Source organism: Stomoxys calcitrans, chromosome 1 (genome assembly GCF_963082655.1).
Source record: "Stomoxys calcitrans chromosome 1, idStoCalc2.1, whole genome shotgun sequence".
Classification (NCBI taxonomy): Eukaryota; Metazoa; Arthropoda; class Insecta; order Diptera; family Muscidae; genus Stomoxys; species Stomoxys calcitrans.
Window position 1 is genome coordinate 201,389,430 of NC_081552.1, and position 23,190 is coordinate 201,412,619.

General features: G+C 42.2%; 1 protein-coding gene across 3 annotated transcripts in view; it reads right to left on the bottom strand.

Moving 5' to 3' along the window:
- LOC106091151 (uncharacterized) overlaps positions 1 to 23,190 on the bottom strand; it is a 613,012-nt gene that overhangs the window by 115,920 nt on the left and 473,902 nt on the right. For all 3 annotated transcript variants that reach the window (XM_059361085.1, XM_059361084.1, XM_059361086.1), the window contains 4 exons: positions 19,068 to 19,255; positions 12,673 to 12,776; positions 6,656 to 6,865; positions 6,231 to 6,361 (listed from right to left, as the gene is read on the bottom strand). In XM_059361085.1, coding sequence (XP_059217068.1) covers positions 6,231 to 6,361; positions 6,656 to 6,865; positions 12,673 to 12,776; positions 19,068 to 19,255 — 633 coding nt within the window. The remainder of the gene's footprint in view (positions 1 to 6,230; positions 6,362 to 6,655; positions 6,866 to 12,672; positions 12,777 to 19,067; positions 19,256 to 23,190) is intronic.

The window sequence follows — 23,190 nt, forward strand, 5'->3', positions numbered from 1 at the left end:
ATACCTGCAGGTGTTGGTCACCTTTGTCTCCTGGATAATTGCGACCAATAGGGACAAAATAGGTATCATATGAAAGGTATTGGAGAGTACATAGTGTTGGGTTACGACTTCCACCAACTGCGCCTAGTACGGTCCAAATCGCTAAAGAACCTGATATAGCTCCCATATAAACTGATCTTCCGATTTGACTCCTTGAGCCCCGATTTTGCTGAAATTTTGCACATAGTGTTCTGTTATTACTACCAACAACTGTGCCTAGTACGGTCCGAATCGATTTATAACCTGATATAGCTCCCATATAAACCAATCTCCCGATTTGACTTCTTGAGCATCTGGAAGCCGCAATTTTTGTTCGATTTGGCTGAAATTTTGGCATAAGGGGGAGCGTCCCCCCCAAAATCCAAAGTGGACCGATCGGGACAATATAGGTATCAAATGAAAGGTATTGGAGAGTAGAATACTAATATGGTATTAAAATTTGAGTCAAGTACTCATCGGGACGCCCCAACCCCAAAACTCCCCCAAACAGACATATTGGACATTAATTTCAAAATGGGGCTCAACTGAAAGGTATTCGGGAGTAGATTTCGAATCTGGCATTAAAAGTCAGATCGAAGTATAGGGGGTCACGTCACCCCTCAAAATTGCCATTAGACCCATTATGACTTGGCTGAACTGATTTTCTTAAAATTTTCATAGATTGTGTACGTTTGTCTGTAAGGAAACATAAGCTGTATAATTTTTAGATATCGTGTGGAGGCGTGCCCTCCCCCTTACCCCAAAAACGCCACCCATATCCGAAAGTGATCCAATGGGCACAATAAAGATATCAAATGATAGGTATTGGAGACCAGAAAACGAATATGGTATAATAATTTGGGTCCAAATACCCAGCGGGCCCCCCAACTCCTCTAAACAGATATATTCGAAGTTAATATCAATATGGGACTCAAATGAAAAGTATTGGGGATTAGATTACAAATATGGCATAAAACATAAGGTCCATGTAATGGGAGGTCGTCCCACCCCCAAATACCTCCACATGGGCCGACCATGTCTATATGGGACTCAAATGAAAAGTATTGGGGAGTAGATTACGAATATGACCTTAAAATTTGCGTTCAAGTCTTAGAGGCGCTTTTCCTCCTCAAGACACGTCAAATGGATTATTTGACCCATTATAACAATATGGGACTCAAATGAAAGGTATTTGAGACTAGAAAACGAATTTGACATCCAATTTGGGAGCCAAGTGTTTTGGGGTACGCTCTAAAGTACCCCCTAAATTGAACTTCATTTCCTTTGGGAGTAAAGAACGAATTTGATATCTATTTTCAGTGCAAAGCGCCGGTGGCCGCCCCAGCCTCAAAACACCCTTCAACGGTTCATATTTACAGAATATGGGGCTTAAATTATAGGGATTTTGATATCCACATTTCATTCGAAATGTCTGAGGTACCATCCCTGCCCTAAAAAGTACTTCTCATTAGCCTAATTTTCAAAAACTCCAGATCTCGGAGATTGGTAATGCGATCAAAGTTTTTTTTCCACTCTCAAGTCAAAAGAAAACATGGGTTCTATTGTTGGGATCGGGTGCCTCGGGGGCCTTCAAACCCCGCCAAATGGGCATTTAGACCAATCACGACAATATACAACTCTAACGAAAGGTGGTTGAGCGAAAGAAAGGCATTTGATGTCCAATTGATGAGCCATGTGTTGGGGGATCTATCCCACCTGAATACCTCCCGAATACCTCCCTATATATAATAGGGCCATTTAATATTTAAATTGATTGCTTTTTGGGAATCTCATTTTTGGGACAAAGACCCTGGGGTCCACCCCACCCTCAAACACAACTTATTTACCGATAATGCCATTATCGGTCAAATGGATTTTGGACTCAAGTCTCACAGCCCAGATGTCTTCATTGGGCTTATTACCTTTCAACACTTCCATGCCGACTCATTTTTCGTCCAGTTCCAGTACCCTCCTTGATTTGTTTTTTGTCAGTGAGATTTCTAAAGTTTCATTGTATGACCAACTGTCCGCATCGTGCTTCTCCAACCATGACTTGATTTTTCTGTCTTACAACTTTGAGATCCTTGGAAGGGAGGAGTCTTACTCATATAGAGATTTCAATAGTCTGGACCACGAAGCCTTACCTTCTTTGATTTCTGATATCGATTGGAGTCTGCTATACCGCATGGAATCGATAGACGATCAGGTGAACTTTTTATCTAGAAATGTGTGCGCTGTCCAAGATTTTGTGCTCCCGATCAAAATGAGACATATTTGTTCGAAGACTAAACCTTGGTTTTCGGCAGATATTCGTGTTGCAATTGAGTCCCGAAACACTGCATACCGTAGATGGAAACGTTTTAGGACGTCGCACCTACGAGAGGAATTTCGCTCCAACAGATCCCGTGTCAATAAGTTGATAAGAGCTGCCAAGATCAATTACTACCTCAGACGTTTTACCTCTGCGATCGGTTCGAGGAAGACTTGGAAGACCATTCACGACATTGGTATCGGTCGCAGATCCCCCGATAACATCACTGATGTGGATGTGGACCAGCTTAATGCTACTTTCACCAATATTCCAACAAACCCCATAGATCCTAGTTTCTATGACTTTGAGGTGACTCTTGGGGATCGTCACAGCGAAGGTTTTGAATTTTCGGGTATAGAACAGAACGATGTGGTACTTGGTTTCTCCATGGTGAAGTCAAATGCAGTTGGATTCGACGGCATTGAACCAAGATTTCTCAAGGTACTATTACCATTTATTTTGCCATACATTACCCACATTTTTAACAGCATTTTGACCAGAAGTTCATTTCCGGTGGCATGGAAGTACGCTAAAGTTATACCCTTACCCAAGAATTGTAGGGAGTTTCGGCCCATCTCCATTTTGTGTTTTCTGTCCAAAGTCTTTGAGAAGATAATGTATAGACAGATATTTTCGTATATAAATGAGAACTCTCTTTTATATGAGAAGCAGTCAGGTTTCCGTCCCGGACGTAGTTGTATAAGTGCTCTAGCAGATGTGGTGGAGGATATCAGGAGTAACTTGGAGAATGACGAATTGAATTTGCTTGTTCTCCTCGACCATTCAAAGGCATTCGATACGGTCGATCACACTATGTTGGCAGCAAAATTAAAAAACCTGTTTCATTTCTCGTCTTCGTCTGTTCGTCTAATCATGTCATATCTCTCCAATCGTACCCAATCCGTGGTTTCGAAGTCATCAGTTTCTAGTCCCTTGCCTGTTATTCGAGGAGTGCCCCAGGGTTCAATCTTGGGTCCTATTCTATTTTCTTTATATAGCAACGACCTGCCAGACCAGCTCTCATTTTGTAAGACCCACATGTATGCTGATGATGTGCAGGTCTATATAAGTAGCACGAAGGAATGCTTAGACGACCATGTCAGGATGCTGAACCATGACCTGTCCAGAATTTATGAATGGGCAAATGCTAATGGCTTGTGCCTTAATCCTCTCAAGTCGAAGTGCATGGTTATTAAGAAAAGGGTTTCACGTTTCACTTGCGATCCTGTTGTTGTTGTTGCTAATGAGAGGTTAGAGATCGTGGCTCGTGCAAAGAACCTGGGGGTGACTTTCAACAGTACCTTGTCGTGGACAGACCATATTAATGCTGCTGTTGGTCAAGGGTATTCAAAGCTTCGCTCGCTTTGGTCCACTCAACAACTTACTCCTCTTTGGGTAAGAATACTTTTGGCAAAGTCATATATTATACCTAGCCTACTCTACGGTTGTGAGCTATTTGCAAACTGTGATTCTCGAAGCAGTCGTAAGATCGATACTTTCTTCAACAGTGTGGTACGCTATGTATATGGTCTTCGTCGACGAGACTCCACTTTCCGTTTCTCCAGATCCTTATATGGTGTATCATTTCGTGATGTTTTGCTCATGAGGTCATTGACCTTTTTACATAGGATAATATATACACAGGCACCATCTCATTTATTTGAGAGAATCAGATTTGCAAGGTCGAACCGAGGAAACAAATTGATTCCAATGATACACCGTAGCTTAGTCTCTCAATGGCATCTATTTATATTCGCCGTTCAGCTCTGGAACTCTCTCCCGCACGACCTTCAAACCATCAGTAACGTTGTAACATTTAAAGGTAAATTACTAGATCACTTTAGGGATTCTAGATAAGTCTTGTTAAAAATAAATATGTCAAGTGTTAATTTTGATTTGTGAGCGGTAAATAATTGTATACCAATATTTTTCTTATTTTTGATTTATTACTCAAATTAACATCCTATTTATATTTTGTTAGTTTCAAGCTTATTATATTTGATTTTTTTTTCTTTTTTTTACATTTATTTATTTATACTTTGTCTAACATTGTAACTTTAAAAGGATTAATTTCCCGTACTATAATCATAAGAACATGCGTTCTTGTTGTGCGGGTGTCAATAAATTACAAATTACAATTAAATTACAATTACAAATGAAAAGTATTGGGGATTAGATTACAAATATGGCATAAAACATAAGGTCCATGTAATGGGAGGTCGTCCCACCCCCAAATACCTCCACATGGGCCGACCATGTCTATATGGGACTCAAATGAAAAGTATTGGGGAGTAGATTACGAATATGACCTTAAAATTTGCGTTCAAGTCTTAGAGGCGCTTTTCCTCCTCAAGACACGTCAAATGGATTATTTGACCCATTATAACAATATGGGACTCAAATGAAAGGTATTTGAGACTAGAAAACGAATTTGACATCCAATTTGGGAGCCAAGTGTTTTGGGGTACGCTCTAAAGTACCCCCTAAATTGAACTTCATTTCCTTTGGGAGTAAAGAACGAATTTGATATCTATTTTCAGTGCAAAGCGCCGGTGGCCGCCCCAGCCTCAAAACACCCTTCAACGGTTCATATTTACAGAATATGGGGCTTAAATTATAGGGATTTTGATATCCACATTTCATTCGAAATGTCTGAGGTACCATCCCTGCCCTAAAAAGTACTTCTCATTAGCCTAATTTTCAAAAACTCCAGATCTCGGAGATTGGTAATGCGATCAAAGTTTTTTTTCCACTCTCAAGTCAAAAGAAAACATGGGTTCTATTGTTGGGATCGGGTGCCTCGGGGGCCTTCAAACCCCGCCAAATGGGCATTTAGACCAATCACGACAATATACAACTCTAACGAAAGGTGGTTGAGCGAAAGAAAGGCATTTGATGTCCAATTGATGAGCCATGTGTTGGGGGATCTATCCCACCTGAATACCTCCCGAATACCTCCCTATATATAATAGGGCCATTTAATATTTAAATTGATTGCTTTTTGGGAATCTCATTTTTGGGACAAAGACCCTGGGGTCCACCCCACCCTCAAACACAACTTATTTACCGATAATGCCATTATGGGGCTCATATAAAATGATTTTGAAAGTAGAGCACGAAGCGTATATTGACTTTAAGGGGCGACAAAATACCATCCCCGAAATACCACCTAAACCGGAAATATTTACCATTATATGGGACTCAAAAGAAAGGTATTTGGGAGTGGAGTAAAAATTTACCCAGGAACCGAGAAGGAGCAAACTTCTCACACATCAACGAAAGCTTTCCGATGCAAGTCCGAATAGCGTGCCGCAATACGACAACTCTTTGGGGAGAATATCGCCAGCATTAAGAGGGGATAATCATGGGTTTAATTTTTGTCCGATGTTCTCGCCAGGATTCGAACGCAGGTGTTCAGCGTGATAGGCGGACATAGGCTATAGTGGCACGAATTCGATATCCACATTCAAGGCGAAGTATCGCCACCTTAAAAAGATATTAAAGAGCTAAAGAAGGCGCCGCGGAGCGGGCCCCGTTCGGCTAGTTCTATATAAAAGCAAAATCAAAGGCAATTGGTTTCAGCTGCACAAAGATATCCAACGAACCCGCTTAACTTAAATTCTGCTTTGGCATCTCGAGACCCTACAAGTCTTAATGGTTATCCGTTTAGATTTCAATAAATTTGAATCACCTGAGTTATTTTCTAAAATTTTTTTGTTAAATTTATGGTTTAAGCTTACCAAGGTCATAGCTGTCAGAACTTATTTAGGTTTTCTTTGTTGTTTTTTTTGGAAATCATTTTAATAGTCATAGCACAAATGATTCTGCAAAATTCCTTAATGTTGACACAATTTTCTTTTGCATCACTTTTGAATGTAAATTGGCATGAAATGTAACTCACCTGTCTTACAGCAAAATAGCAGGTTAAATTCCTTGGATAGATGCCGGGATAATTCGGTGACTGCAGACGGCATGTCTTCTTATCACAGTCGCTGAAGATGCGCGAACAGTAGGTGCCGGGTATTAAATCACCTTCACAATGTTTCAGAGCAGAGTTCAGCAGCGGAGGACACGGACAGGGACACGGCCATAGACAGACATGGATATGGACATGGAATTGAATACAAAAGACAAACAACAGAGCAATGTTTTATGCAAATGTTAATATTCCTTTGAATGGATTTCATCAAATAAAATATTCCCTATCCATGGCAGCAGAAATCTGCTCTGATTGTCTGACCAGGGCAACATGACAGGGCTAGCATAGGATAAGGGGAAGGTTCGGTGAGGTGGTGTGGTGTGGTTTTGCGGATGCGTTTGGCTTACCTAAGTAATATTTGGGTTCGGTGTAATTCTGCTCGTCTTTGGCCATCTCCGTATTCAGTGAGTTCATAAATGTTTTATTATTTGCATAAGCGCTGAATAAACTGAAATCCTGACCATAACGATCTGAATGGGCGCCACTCGAGTTGGTGAAGTCCTCCAAACTGTTTTGTTGCTGAAGGAAACTACTGCGATTGTGCCACTGCTGGAGATCTATGGGTTGGGTCATATAAATGAAGGTATTAATAATAATCCAAAATCCAAAAAAGTAAAAAGAAAACAGAATAAAATCACAGTGCCAATGGCACTAAGAAGGCCAATGACTTTTATATTTATTTATAAATACAAAAAAAAAAATGTATTGTCACAGAGGACAGTTTTTTTCTCTTTGAAAAACAAATCAAATGCGGTTATACAATTGCAATTGAGATAATGGATTTAGACGCTTTTAGTTATTTTATAAAACAGTCGGGCATGCAAGTCTTTTATCTTGATTGGTATGCAACTAGGGTAGCGTACAAACCTGCAAACTCGCCCATCGGGTCAAGCCGGTGCGTACAACCGGCTGCCATGGGCAGGGGCTGCCGCCTCAGTGTACGTGTTCGTCTTTTTTCGTCATGGGAGAGGCACATCCCGGAGTGCCTTTTCCGCACGCTTCTGGTCCGTGCCGGGATTGAAAAGAACCCCGGACCCTGATTCTGTTCGGTTTGCCAGAACCGCCTTCATCATCGGTCGGTGTCGGTGAGGTGTAACCGGTGCATGGAGTGGGTACATTTCCGATCTTGCCCTGGCCTCACTTCACTACGGGAGTATAGTCATACTGGTTATGTCGCAAGGTGCTGTGCGAACATAGCCAGCAGTGGGTCACAAGCGTCGTCGGACTATGTGACCCCCCCCCGACCTCTCCCGTACGGCAAATTAACGCAACGGCAGCATCGTAGCCCTAATATTGCCAGGCCAGTGCCGGGAAGTGTATCGATGTTGCAGTTAAACTGAAACGGACTTCGTGGCAAGATCGATGAGATCGTGGACTTTATGAGTCGGAAGGAGACAAAGCTGACCAACACCTGCAGCTTGCACAGTTGTCACGGTTACAATGTGCTACGTAAGGATCGCTCAAGGAATGGAGGTGGTGGGCGATTGGCCTTCGTAATACACCATTTCGTGCAGTATAGATCTATCTCGCCTGCGCCTGACGCTAGTGACTCCTACATGGAATGCATGGGGATTGCAGTCAGGTCTGGTACTGCCGCGATAGAGCAATACAAGGTGTACATACCGCCGGTTGGTAGTTGTGTCCCCCGGTTAATGGCCAGGCTTACAACCCCGACATAAGTGTGTTGCTATCTGACCATAATCGTCTGGTTCTAGGGGACTTTAATGCGCATCACACTTCATGGCATTCTCCCCTAGGTAACGACCAGCGTGGCATTGCTTTGGCAGAGCAGATTGATAGCTCCACGTTTTGCAGGGTGAATGAGGATGCCCCCACTAGGATTACGAGGAGAGGCAGCAGCAGAGTGACGTATCCTGGCAAGCCGTCATCTCTTTGGGGTCATACCACCTCCCCATAATTCTCACCATCGGCCGACCACCCGACTTCATAACCTCTGAGTGGCGGACGTTTATCAATCAGAAGAAGGCCGATTGGACAGGCTTCGGAGAGTATACCAATTTCCGCTTAAGTGACTGACACCCCCTCGAAAGTGGTAATCAACGAGAGGAAATTCCGAGACATCAGCCGCTCGCTTTATACCAGCCGGTCGAATACCCCAAGTGCGGCCCAATTTCCCGGCTCAGGCAATGGTACTCGCAGACGAGCGCAATGGAATTCGTTGTACGGACCCCACAAACCCCGGAATCAGCGAGATGAATCTGGCGACGTAACTGTGACTGACCCGAACAGATGAGCCAGGTTGTTCAACTGTCAATTTATTATGCATCCCGAGAGTGACAGCCATTCGTCGTATCCGTGGTCTACGAGCCGATGAACAGCCATCACAATGTAACTTAGGCACCGGTTTAGCCAAGCGGTGGTCTTCTGTTAAGTCACTCTCGAACCCCTGTTTACGGGAGAACATTTCCACAGTCACTTTTGGCGATGTAACTGTGACTGACCCGAAGAGATTAGCCAGTTTGTTCAAGCGTCAATTTATTGTATATCCCGAGAGTGACAAGGCTACGAGGAGAGCCAGTCGTCGAGACGCCATTTCGAGACGATGAACAGCCATCACAATGTAACTTAGGTATCGGTTTAGCCAAGCGGTGGTCTTCTGTTAAGTCACTCTCGAACCCCTGTTTACGGGATGACAGGACCTAGAAGGAGAGCCATTCGCCTTATCCGTGCTCTCCGAGCCGATGGACAGCCATCACAATTTACCGTGGACGGTGTTACGAATGTCATCCGTAGCGCCAAGTCTTTCAAGGCATTGGACCCCAACAGAATCTCTACACTGATGCTGAAGAATTCGGATCTACCTGGAGTTGAGTACCTTACAACTGTCCTCAAACTGTCTTTGAACACTTTTATAGTTCCCGATGTCTGAAAGATGGGCAGAGTGATCCCGCTACTGAAGCCTGGAAAGGACCCGAGTTTCAGGGAGTCGTACAGACCAATCTCTCTTCTCTTACCAGCAGCCAAGACGCTTGAGGGAATAATCCTCCCAAGCCTCGTTGGAGGGTTTCCATTCGCCGGGCATCAGCATGGATTTGAAAGACTGCATAGTCCAACAACTGTTTTGCATGCCATTCACATTTGCCGTGGCTTCAATCAGCCCAGGCCATGTGATAGCACGGTCCTCGTGGCACTGGACCCATCGAAGGCATTCGACAACGGTCAGCCATGCCAAAACTATTTGAGGATATCGCCAAAACGTCCCTCTAGTCAGGCCTGAAAAGCTGGGTCGTGAATTATCTGCATGATAGCCAGTCATTTGTGGAATTTAGGGATAAGAAGTCGAAGCACCGTGGAGTGAAATAGGGAATTCACCAAAGCGACGTGATATCTCCGGCACTGTTTAAACTCTACCTATCCTTTATTCCAAACCCAGACGGCATATAGATCGTATCATATGCGAACGATTGTACGATCATGCTATCAGGCGCCGACCTGGCATGACATACCTGGGTGTTTTGCTAGACTGGAAATTGAACTTCAAAATAGTCATTTCGGAAAGAGAAAACTTGTCCTGTACACCTGCAAGCGCGCCATTTGCAAACGTTTGCGGTTAAAACCGCGTGTCATGCATTGTTTGTCAGACCTATAAGGCTATATGGTGTTGTGGTCTGGTGGACGGCGCTTTAAAAGTTCACCTATTGTTCAATACCCAGTCGAATCCAAAGGATAGCTTGTTTTTGGATCACAGCCGCATTGAGGACGACACGATCTGATGCACAGAATTTTATGCTACACCTAATCCCTCTGGAAATTGTGGCTATCCAATTGTGTTATCCTTGATATAATTCCCCATGGTCCAGGCCATGTGGATTACCCCCTACCTGAGCCGCTTTTTGATTAAAAGTACTGTACAACTATTCATGATAGAAGCGTTTGGAACTACGATATCCCTGGTAATTGACGTTACATAGACTTCTATACAGATGGCTCCAAACTTGACGACCAGGTGGGCTTTGGGGTGTACTCTTAAGATCTAGAACTGGTCATATCGAAAAGGTTACCCGACCAATGCAGTGTGTACCAAGTGGAGACCCTTGCAATTAAGGTGGAAAGATATAATGTCATAAACACCAAAGGCAGCCCTGGAGAACGTTGTCTGAAAAAAAACGCCCTTAACTGTCGCAGATCTCTCAATGAGACGGCTGAACAGTTCAAAATTCACCTGTTCTGGGTGCCGGGCCACAGAGATATCCCAGGGAATTGTAAGGCGGATGAGCTTGGCTTGCGAGACTACACACTCCAGGGAAACTGGAATCTCTGGATATGCCTCTAGAGACATGTAAGCTAGGTTTTGCAGTAGCAGGCCCGAAGGGCAACGAATGATAGATGGCCACAAACAGGGGGCTGTGAGCATTGCAAAACTATGTGGGCTAATCTAGAAGAGATCTACCGCTTTGCTGTCACTGGCTAGAACAGACGACTCAGTCATTGTGTCCGTCATGAGAGATGTTCTATAGTCTCTTCTTCTTCGAAGAAGTTCTCACAGCTTTTGCAATAGTCAATGCTGACAGCCTTCAGTCTGTCAGCCTGTTCTCCAATTAGACAGTGAATTGGAAAACATGCTGACAGACTGAAGGTTGCCAGCAACGACTTTTGCAGAAGCTGTGAGAGCATCGAAGAAGAAGAGACTATAGAACATTTTCTGTGTGTGTGCCCAGCACTGGCAGTCAGAAGGAGTTCCACTTAAGGTTCTCAATTATTTGAGAACGTATGTAATTATTCGCAAGTTGTTAGTCTTTTTAGAGCGATCTGGATCTGGTTCAACGATCGGAACTAAAAGGCATCTTCCCCCTTTTGTTCCTGTGGTACACAATACACGAAGACATCTGAGTGAGTCTGATGGCAAACTGCCACTTAAACCTAACCGTCTGTCCGTTCGTCTGTCCGTCCGTCCGTCTGTCTGTCGAAAGCACGCTAACTTCCGAAGGAGTTACAGCTAGCCGCTTGAAATTTTGCACAAATACTTCTTATTAGTGTAGGTCGGTTGGTATTGTAAATGGGCCATATCGGTCCATGTTTTGATATAGCTGCCATATAAACCGATCTTGGGTCTTGACTTCTTGAGCCTCTAGAGTGCGCAATTCTTATCCGATTGGAATGAAATTTTGCACGACGTGTTTTGTTATGGTATCCAACAACTGAGCCAAGTATGGTTCAAATTGGTCCATAACCTGATATAGCTGTCATGTAAACCGATCTTGGGTCCTGACTTCTTGAGCCTCTAGAGGGTGCAATTCTTATCCGATTTGAATGAATTTTTGCACGAAGTATTTTGTTATGATATCGAACAACTGTGCTAAGTATGGTTCAAATCGATTCATAACCTGATATAGCTGTCATATAAACAGATCTGGGGACTTGACTTCTTGAGCTTCTGGAGGGCGCAATTCCTATCCCATTTGGCTGAAATTTTGCACGAAGTATTTTGTTATGATATCGAACAACTGTGCTAAGTATGGTTCAAATCGATTCATAACCTGATATAGCTGTCATATAAACAGATCTGGGGACTTGACTTCTTGAGCTTCTGGAGGGCGCAATTCCTATCCGAATTGGCTGAAATTTTGCATGTCGTATTTTATTCTTACTTTCAACAAATAAGATTCAAATCGGTCCATAACCTAATATAGCTGCCATATAAACCGATCTGGGATCTTGCCTTCTTGAGCCTCTAGAGTTCGCAATTGTTATCCGATTTGCCTGAAATTTTTTACGACGTATCCTCTCATGACCATCAACATACCTGTTTAATATGGTCTGAATCGGTCTATAGCCCGATACAGCTCCCATATAAATCGATCTCCCAATTTTACTTCTTGAGCCCCCAAAGGGCGCAATTCTTATTCGAATTGGCTGACATTTTACACAGGACTCCAACATATAATTTAATTGTGGTCCAAACCGGATCATATCTTGATATCGCTCTAATAGCAGAGCAAATATTTTCTTATATCCTTTTTTGCCTAAGAAGAGATACCGGAAAAGAACTCGACAAAAGCGATCCATGGTGGAGGGTATATAATATTCGGCCCGGCCGAACTTAACACGCTTTTACTTGTTTCCCTATATAAGCGCTATAAGCTAAATCGAGTTCAAGAGACCTCGTGAACTAAGCGTCCCTAGCTAAACCATCGATTGTTATTGCACTTTCATAAAAGCGCCTTACTAGAGAATACCATTTTAATGAAGGCTATTCAATTTGTTCCTTTATTGAAACTGGCCCCTTTTAAGCCCTGAGGACTACTAAATTGTGTTAACAGAAATATTTCCTATTACAAAAAAAAGTTTAAAATTATTTCTTCCCATACAATACAACAGGCAGGCAAACAACACACATACATACCTTCAACTTTTATTCCGCCATAGCGAGTGACTGAATTGTCACGGGACAGCATTTTGTAACGTATACGAAAGTCGAAATTATAGCCACTTTGATCACGTGCTAATCTGAAAATTGAACAGAGTAACAACAAAAAGAGAAAAGTGGAAAGTTATGAAACAACGCAAAACATTTTTCATTAAAACTTAGTTGGAAACAAGCCGAAAAAAGGATTAGATCTATGTTATCGCAGTTGGGTAATTGCTGCATGTGGGTCATGTTGTGGGAGTTGGAACTTTGGTGAGTGCTAAATGTTGAGTGAGAGCTGTGAGCTTGTGTTTGAGATAACCCAGCAAACAATTGTGGAAAGGGTTTAGTGTGGTTTGACATATTTAGCCCCTGGAAGCCGCATTTGATATCCATCAACTGTGCTGAGTGCGGTTGAAATCAGTCAATAACCTGACATAGCTCCCACATAAACCGATCTCCCGATTTCACATCTAGATCACCTGGAAGCCACCATTTTTGTCAGATTTGGCAAAAATTTCGCTTGTGGTGTTCTGTTAAGACTTCTAACAACAAGTATGGTCCAAATCGGTTTTTAATCTGATGTAACTCCCATATAAACCGATCACTCAATTGTCCTTATTCGGTTTTTAGAAGCTTTAATTTTTGCAACTTATTTTTATACCCACCCTCATACGATGGGGCTATACTAATCTAGTCATTCCGTTTGTAACACCTCTAAATATTGATCTGCGACCCCATAAAGTGTATATATTCTGGATTGTCTCGACATTCTGAGTCGATATAGCCGTCCGTCCGTCCGTCTTTCGAAATCACGAAAGTGGCCGAACGCGTAAAGCTAGCCGTTTGAAATTTTGCACAGATACTTAAAATTGATGTAGGTCGTGGGGGATTGCAAATGGGCCATATCGGTTTTGATTTGGATATAGCTCCCTATAAGCCGTAAGTTTTGTCCGATTTGTCTTAGATTTTGCACATAGTATTTTGTTGCAATAACTGCGCCGCGTACTGTTCAAATCGGTATATAAACTGATATAGCTCCCATATAAACCGATTTGATACGATTTGACTTCTTGAGTCCTTACAAGACGAAATTTTTTCCGATTAAGCTAAAAATGTTCCATATAGGGCTGCCCAAAAAGTAATTGCGGATTTTTCATATAGTCGGCGTTGATAAATTTTTTCACAGCTTGTGACTCTGTAATTGCATTTATTCTTCTGTCAGTTATCAGCTGTTACTTTTAGCTTGCTTTAGAAAAAAAAGTGCAAAAAAAGTATATTTGATTAAAGTTCATTCTAAATTTTATTAAAAATGCATTTACTTTCTTTTAAAAAATCCGCAATTACTTTTTGGGCAACCCAAAAGTTTTCTGTTTTATGACTTCCAACAACTGTACTTAGTAAACTTCAAATCGGTCTATAACCTCATATAAACCGATCTGCCGATTTGAATTCTTGGGTCCTAGCTAGCCTCAATTTTTGTCCGATGTGACAGAAATTTTGCATTTGGTGTACTGATATGACTGCTAACAACTATGCAAAGTATGGCCTATATCGGATGCTGGCTGAGGAGGATACGGATGCTGGCTGAGGAGGGATATGAGCACGTCTGCTACGCAGACGATGTTATAATACTTCTAAGGGATAGGGATCGGAACGAGCTATCCAGAAGGGCCAAAAAGGGTCTTGCATATGGCATATGACTGGGCTAGACCCAGAGAAGACTAAAATATGCCTGTTCACGAGAAAGACGAAGGTGGGCCAATTTAACGCACCATGTTTCCTCAATAAGACGATTTCGATATCTGGCAAGGTCAAATACTTAGGTGTGATCTTGGACAGGAAACTGAATTGGAAGTGTCAGCGTACTGAGAAGGCTCACAGATGTTGGGCACTATGTAGATGGGCCGTAGGCTCAAAATAGGGCCTGAATCCTAGGATAGTCCTCTGGCTTTAGAGGAGCGTGATTAGACCAATACTTACTTACTTACTCAGTAGTTTGGTGGACTGCTATAGAGAAAAAGTGCAACATAAGGACCATACAACAGGTTCAGAGAATAAGTTGTCTTGGCATAGGCGGAGCAATGAGGACCACGTCCACTAGGGCACTGGAGACTATTCCAGATATCCGACCCATTGACATACAGATTAAGTGTGAGGCAGCCGCTGCGGCTATGAGACTTAAGGCGACGGGAGAATGGATTGATGATGGGAGCAGCTCATACCATTGCGTTGTAATCGAAGTGACGATAGAAAACCTGGAAGGAAGGTAAGAAGTTTCCGATCGGATACCTGAGATGAACCCTAAAGTCAAGTGCGACGCACTGCTGCCATCGGCACAGTCTTGGATTGACGGACCACCAGTATTGCCATCTGTAAGATCATGTTACACGGATGGATCAAAGCTAGAGGACAGAGTGGGCCCTGGGGGTTTACATTGAGAACCCAGAGACTAAGATCTGTTTTAGACTGCCTAACCATAATACGGTCTTGCAGGCAGAGATCCGGGTGACCACGGAATGCATGAAGTGGTGTGGTATTAACAAGAGGACGTCGAGTGTGAACATCTTTACCGACAGTAGAATCGCCATAAGGGCAATAATAACCAGGACGGTAAGGTCACGAAAAATCTTGTAGAGTAAGAAGGAGATAAACGCCTTCTCTGAGGATGGCAAAATCGGTATCGTTTGGGTGCCGTGCTATAACGGAGTAAGGGGAAATGAAAGGGCAGACAATTTGGCGGTAAAGGCCAGAGGACTGCCGTCAATAAACTTGGTTAACCCGAAGCCTTTTGGGTCGACGCAGTCTGAGTTAAAGGATTGGGCGACGTACGCGCAAGCAAAACGGTCGGTAGGACGGCAAAAATCCTATAAGGGGATCCAGATTGTGAAAAGACGAGGCTTTTACTGAAAGGGAGCAAGAAGGAGGTTAGTATAGCTATTGGTATCATAACGGGACACATAGGACTACGAGCTCACTTATGTAAAATCGGTGCGGCAAGTGATAGCATGTGCACGGCATGCGGGGAAAATGATGAGACGTTGGAGCATTTCCTTTGTCATTGCCCGACTTTCGCGTCTAACAGATACCGGCACTTAGGTGGAGACACAATACCAGACATGAACCAACTAAGGGGAGTGGTATTGAAAACAATTAAACTTTTTTTAAGTGGCACGGAATTCCTAATTTTTTTCAAGATTTCATTTTTCATTGTCTTTCAAGTCGAGCTTGATGACCAAGCGAATGCAACATCCAAAGGAGAGATTGATAATTGAGTATTGAAGAACAGAAATTGCCAGTTCCTCAGGCAAGGCAGGACACATGTCACCCCACTGGTGGACGCTTTTCGATAATTGGGTTTCATTATCTCATCGGCACCATCGTGAACTAAGTCCGTCCGTCTGACCGGCCTACAGTTCACAGCCTGTTGTTCGTAGTACTTATAGTTGAGATCATAAGCACAAATCCTATGTGAAATCTCAACTATTACTACCAGACTGTTCGCTGTAAGCATTTTCATTGAGCAATATCTCTTCAAACAAACTTCAACTCCCCCCTATGGCTTTTGCATTCATTTTATTCCCTTGGCAAACGTGGCAAACTCCGCCTGCCGGTTACTTTATAGTTTTTAGAGTGCACAACAAACCGATTACTGGCTTAGGTGTATGTCCATAGTGGCATGGGCCGGATTAGTATCTGTACCCTCTTTTCAACCTAACCTATGGTCTATATCGGTTCATAATCTGATACAGCTCCCATATAAACCGATCTCGGATCTTGACTTCTTGAGCCGCTATGGGGCCCAATTATTATCCGATTTTGCTGAAATTTTGCGTGAAGTGTTTTGGTTTAACTTTTAACAACTGTCCATAGTGGCATGGGCCGGATTAGTATCTGTACCCCCTTTTCAACCTAACCTATGGTCTATATCGGTTCATAATCTGATACAGCTCCCATATAAACCGATCTCGGATCTTGACTTCTTGAGCCGCTATGGGGCCCAATTATTATCCGATTTTGCTGAAATTTTGCGTGAAGTGTTTTGTTTTAACTTTTAACAACTGCGCCACGTATGGCTCAAATCAGTCCAAATCCTGATACAGCTCTCCTATAAACCGATATCGGATCTTGACTTCTTAAGCCGCTAGAGGGCGCAATTAATATCCTATTTTGAGGAAATTTTGCATTAAAAGTTTTTTTTTGTACGACTTCCAACAATTGTGCTAAGTATAGATGAAATCGGTTCGTACCCTGATATAGCTCCCATATAAACCGATATCGGATCTTGACTTCGTAAGCCGCTAGAGGGCGCAACCAATGTCCGATTTGGCTGAAATTTTGCGTGAAGTGTTTTATTTTAGCTTTCAATAACAGTGCCAAGTATGGGCAAAATCGGTTTATAATCTGATATAGCTCCCATATAAACCGATATCGGATCTTGACTTCTTGAGCCGATAGAGGGCGCAACCAATATCCGATTTGGCTGAAAATTTGCGTGAAGGGTTTTATTTTAACTTTCAATAACAGCGCCAAGTATAGGCAAAATCGGTTTATAATCTGATATAGCTCCTATATAACCCTATCTCAGATCTTGACTTCTTAATCCGCTAGAGGGCGCAATTATTATTTGATTTGGTGGAAAGTTTGCATGAAGTGGTTTGTTTTGACTTTCAAAAACCAAGCCAAGTATGGTCTAAATCAGTCAAAAACCAGATATAGGTCCCATATAAACCAATCTCGGATCTTGACTTCTTAAGCCGCTAGAGGGCGCAACTATTATCCGATGTGGCTGAAATTGCGCGTGAAGTGTTTTATTTTAACTTTCAATAACTGCGCCAAGTATGGCCCAAATCAGTCAAAAACCTGATATAGGTCTCATACAAACCGATCTTAGATCTTGACTTCTGGAGCCGCTAGAGGGCGCAACTATTATCCGATGTGGCTGAAATTGCGCGTGAAGTGTTTTATTTTAACTTTCAATAACTGCGCCAAGTATGGTCCAAATCAGTCAAAAACCTGATATAGGTCTCATACAAACCGATCTTAGATCTTGACTTCTCTAGCCACTAGAGGGCGCAACTATTATCCGATGTGGCTTAAATTGTGCGTGAAGTGTTTTATTTTAACTTTCAATAACTGTGTCAAGTTTGGTCCAAATTAGTCAAAAACCTGATATAGCTCCCATATAAACCGATCCCGGATCTCGACTTCTTGAGCCGCTAGAGGGCGCAACTATTATCCGATGTGGCTGAAATTGCGCGTGAAGTGTTTTATTTTAACTTTCAATAACTGCGCCAAGTATGGCCCAAATCAGTCAAAAACCTGATATAGGTCTCATACAAACCGATCTTAGATCTTGACTTCTGGAGCCGCTAGAGGGCGCAACTATTATCCGATGTGGCTGAAATTGCGCGTGAAGTGTTTTATTTTAACATTCAATAACTGCGCCAAGTATGGTCCAAATCAGTCAAAAACCTGATATAGGTCTCATACAAACCGATCTTAGATCTTGACTTCTTGAGCCGCTAGAGGGCGCAACTATTTTCCGATGTGGCTGAAATTGCGCGTGAAGTGTTTTAATTTAACTTTCAATAACTGCGCCAAGTATGGCCTAAATCAGTCAAAAACCTGATATAGTTCTCATACAAACCGATCTTAGATCTTGACTTCTGGAGCCGCTAGAGGGCGCAACTATTATCCGATGTGGCTGAAATTGCGCGTGAAGTGTTTTATTTTAACTTTCAATAACTGTGCCAAGTATGGTCCAAACCAGTCAAAAACCTGATATAGGTCTCATAGAAACCGATCTTGGATCTTGACTTCTTGAGCCGCTAGAGGGCGCAATTATTACCCAATTTGGCGAAAAATTTTGTTATGAGTGTTTTTTTTAAGACTTTCTACAACTGTGCCAAGTATGGTATAAATCAGTCTTAAACCTGATATAGCTCTCATATAAACCAATCTCGGATATGAACTTCTTAAGCCGCTAGAGGGCGCAATTATTACTATTTGGCAGAAATTTTGCACAATCGTTTCCACTTTGGTCTCCAACAGCCAAACTAAGTATGTCCCCAATAGCATATCAATTCTTATCCATTAAACTTTGTTTGACTTCAAGGAGATACCTGGCAAGGAACTATCCATGTTGAAGGGTTTATAAGATTCGACCCGGCCGAACTTAGCACGCTTTTACTTTTTTTTATGAATTTTACCTCCAAGTGTTGTTTGTTTGGACCTTTAGCAAATTAATTTGAACTGATCAAAAAAAGGTTTGGTATGTTAGCTTGCCCACACCAAGCTGGCAAAATAAAACGAAAACAAAAACAATGTTTGAAATACTAGTTTTTGGTCGATGGCAATGTAAGCAACAAACAAAAAAAGTTAATACTCACTTATTTAGTTTGATTGTAAAAATCAACGAACGAGACTCGCTGTAAAACAACACCGGACCCCATGATGTGCCACACCACATGCCGCCAATGGGAGTGCGCGCCGACTCGGCTATTTGCATATAACCATCTGGGCAACCATCCTGGGTGTACGAAGTGAAACGTCCAATGGTAAAGCTATCCAAGGTAACCTGTAAGCAACAAAGAGGGGTTAGAAGTGGAAGAAGAACAAGAACACATCAATAAGGACAATGAAAAGTGTTTGGAATGTTGGCAGTAGATAGCTGAAATTAAACTGAAACTCATCAATGGCCAACTACAGACAAAAATATTCCGATTTCATCAAACAAAAATCTTCTCATAGTAGACTTTCAGCCCCCACACAGCCAATTTAGTTGGCCCACAATTGAGAACTGTTGAAGGCAAAGTTTGATGATGAAAAGTAGAATGTTAGGAGACAAAAAATTTAAAATCATGCCAAAAGGAACGAACTCAATGTGCCATAAAAGCGGTAACTGCAAAACATACTCCATTGTCGGTTGCCGGACTTCCTGTCCACACGTTTCCTGTTACAAAGTAGCTTTATGCCATTGTTTTTTTGGGCACAACATTCTGAGTTTTTAGCTTCCCCATTGCCTTAGGGTGATTTCTGTGCCACATTGGAGAGTTCTTCCTTTTTTTACATTATTTTTTTCGATACTACTTTTGGAATATTCTCCTGGCTGCGAGTGAGTGAATGTGTGCGTGATGGTATTTGTAATAGCTCCAAAGCTTTAGAAAAGTTATTGGGTCAGTTGGGATTTTAGAAAAGTAACCAAATGTCAGTCATTATTAGATTGGGAGGATTGGGCCAATTATTTGCAACAGTAGTTTTGTGGGGGAGGGTGGAAAGGTCAGTTCTTTCACATGTCCAGCAGCAGACCAAGTGAGAATAGGGACAATTGCTATTTAAGAGTTTAACAAAAAATATGTAAAGCAACTTGAAATTGGGATGGACATAATTTGGGCTTATGCTAATTTTCTTGAAATCGTTCAAATTTTTCGTTGGTAGCTTATTTGGGAACTATCCTTCCTAGGCTGGCCGATAGACCTAATTCAGGAGCGGTGATGTACCTCGAAGAACATTGAAAACTGAACCTCCGCATTTGTTTCAAAAGACCATGAGTAGGGAAATCGTACCTGAATTGTCCGGATTTAGACATAGAATAGGGGCAATTTTCATACTGGCGGATGTTCTTGAAAAAACATCAGACAGATATTACCAATGGGCCTGCATTCACTCTCCAATGTTTTTAACTTGATTGTGTCCAATATTGCCATGATAGATAAGTAAGATCTGGTTGGGGGTGTTTTGGGGGTGAGACGACCCCTCAGTCCTACCTTATACCCATATTGTCATAATCTGTAAAAATGTCCGGTTTGGGGGGAACTTTGGGCGTAGAATGGTCACCCACATACTTGGTCCCGAAGGTACAGGTAAGGTTCGTGCTCTGCTTTGGTGTCTTAGGCCATACTTGGCGCAGCTGTTGATGGTCAAACCAAAACACTTCATGCACAATTTCAGCCAATTGGATAAGAATTGCGCCCTCTAGCGGCTCAAAAGTCAAGATCCGACATCTGTTTATATGGGAGCTATATGAGGTTATGAACCGATTTAGACAATACTTCGCGCAGTTGTAAGAAGTCAGAACAAAGCATTTCATGCAAAGTTTCAGCCAAATAGGATAATAATTGCGCCCTCTAGCAGCTCTAGAAGTCAAAAATCCGAAATCGGTTTCAATTGAAGCTATATTAGGTTATGAACCTATTTGGACCATACTTGACACATTTGGTAATGGTGAAACCAAAAGATTTCATAAAAAATTTCAGCCAAATAGGATAATAATTGCGCCCTCTAGCGGCTCAAGAAGTCAAGACCCGCAATCAGTTTATATGGGAGCTATATCAGGTTATGAACCAATTTTGACTATACTTGGTACAGTTGTTGATGGTCAAACAAAAACCAAAATTTTTACAAATTTTGCCCATGAACATTCCACTAAGGAATAGGGGCAAACTTCTCACATATCAATGAGTGCAGTCCGATTCAAGTTTAAGCTCAATGATAAGGGCCCTCCTTTTTATAGCCGAGTCCGAACGGCGTGCCGCAGTGCGACACCTCTTTGGAGAGATGTTTTACATGGCATAGTACCTCACAAATGTTGCCAGCATTAGGAGGGGAAGACCACCGCTGAAATTTTTTTCTGATGGTCTTGCAAGGATTCGAACCCAGGCGTTCAGCGTCATTGGCGTCATAGGGTGTGCCTCCAAACCAAAACACTTAATGCAAAATTTCAGTCAAATCGAATAATATTTGCGCCCTCTAGCGGCTCAAGAAGTCAAGATCAGAAGTCGAATTATGTGGGAGCTATCTCAGGTTATGAAGCGATTTGCACCATACTAGATACAGTTGCTTGAAGTTAAAAGAAAACACTTCATGCCAAATTTGAAGTGTTTTCTTTTAACTTCAAGCAAATCGGTTAATAATTGCTCCGTCTAGCGGGTCAAGAAGTCAAGATCTGCGAAGGTTTATATGGAAGCTAACTCAGGTTATGAACCGATTTCACAGTTGTTAGAAGTAAAAACAAAATACCTGGTGCAAAATGTCAGTCAAATCAGATAACAATTGCGCCATCTACAGGCTCCAGAATTCAAGATCCAGGATCGGTTTATATGGCAGCTATATCAAAACATACACCGATGTGGCCCATTTACAATAACAACTGACCTACTACACTCATAGGAAGTGTGCTAAATTTCAAGCGTCTAGTTTGACTCCTTCGAAAGTTAGCGTGCTTTCGACAGACGGACGGACGGACCGACGAATATTTCGAGGTGTAACAAACGGCATGACGAAATAAGTATACTACCATACTATGGGGGGAGTGTATAAAAAAAAATAAACAGTGAATCGGCGTTAAGTACGCGCGGGCCGAACTTTGGCTACCCACCACCTCGGGTATATACGTAAATCACCTTTCATCATAATCCGGTGAAAAATACATAATTTTTGACCTCTTTGCAGCTATATCAAAATATGGTCCGATTTGGGCCAATTTCGGCAAGGACATTGAGTGGTCTAATAAGTACAAGTCATTGTTCAATTTCGTAGAACAAAATATTGGTCTTTTTGGAAGCTAAATCCAAATATAGACCGATCTGAACCATATACGACACGGATGTCGAAAAGCCTAACATAAGTAACTGTGCCAAATTTCGATGAAATCGAATTATAAATGCACCTTTTAGGGGGCCTAGACTTTAAATCGAGAGGTCGGTCTATATAGCAGCTTTATCCAATTCTGGACCGATCTGAGCCAAATTGAAGAAGGATGTCGAAGGCCTTAATACAACTCACTGTTCCAAATTTCGGCGACATCAGGCAATAAATACGGTTTTTATGGGCCCAAAACCTTAAATCGAAAGATCGGTCTATATGGCAACTACATCCAAATCTGAACCGATCTGGGCCAAATTGATGGGGGGTGTCGAAGGGCCTAACACAACTTACTGTCCCAAATTTCGGCAAAATCGGACAATAAATGCTTCTTTTATTGGCCCAAGACCTTGAATCGAGAGATCGGTCTATATGACAGCTATATCCAAATCTGAACCGATCTGTACCAAATTGCAGAACGATGTCGAAAGGCCTAACACAACTCACAGTCCCAAATTTTGGCGAAATTGGACAATAAATGCTTCTTTTATGGGCCCAAGACCTTGAATCGAGAGATCGGTCTATATGGCAGCTATATTCAAATCTGGACCGATATGGGTCAGATTTAGGAACGATGTCGAAGGCTCTAACACAACTCACTGTCCCAAATTTCGGCGATATCGAATAATAAATACGCCTTTTATGGGCAAAAAACCTTTAATCAAGAGATCGGTCTGTATGGCAGCTATATCCAAATCTAAACCGATCTGAACCAAATTGCAGAACGATGTCAAGGGGCCTAACACAACTTACTGTCCCAAATTTCGGCAAAATTGGAAAATAAGTGCGCCTTTTTTGGGCACAAAACCTTTAATCGAGAGATCGGTCTATATGACAGCTATATCCAAATCTGAACCGATATGAACTAAA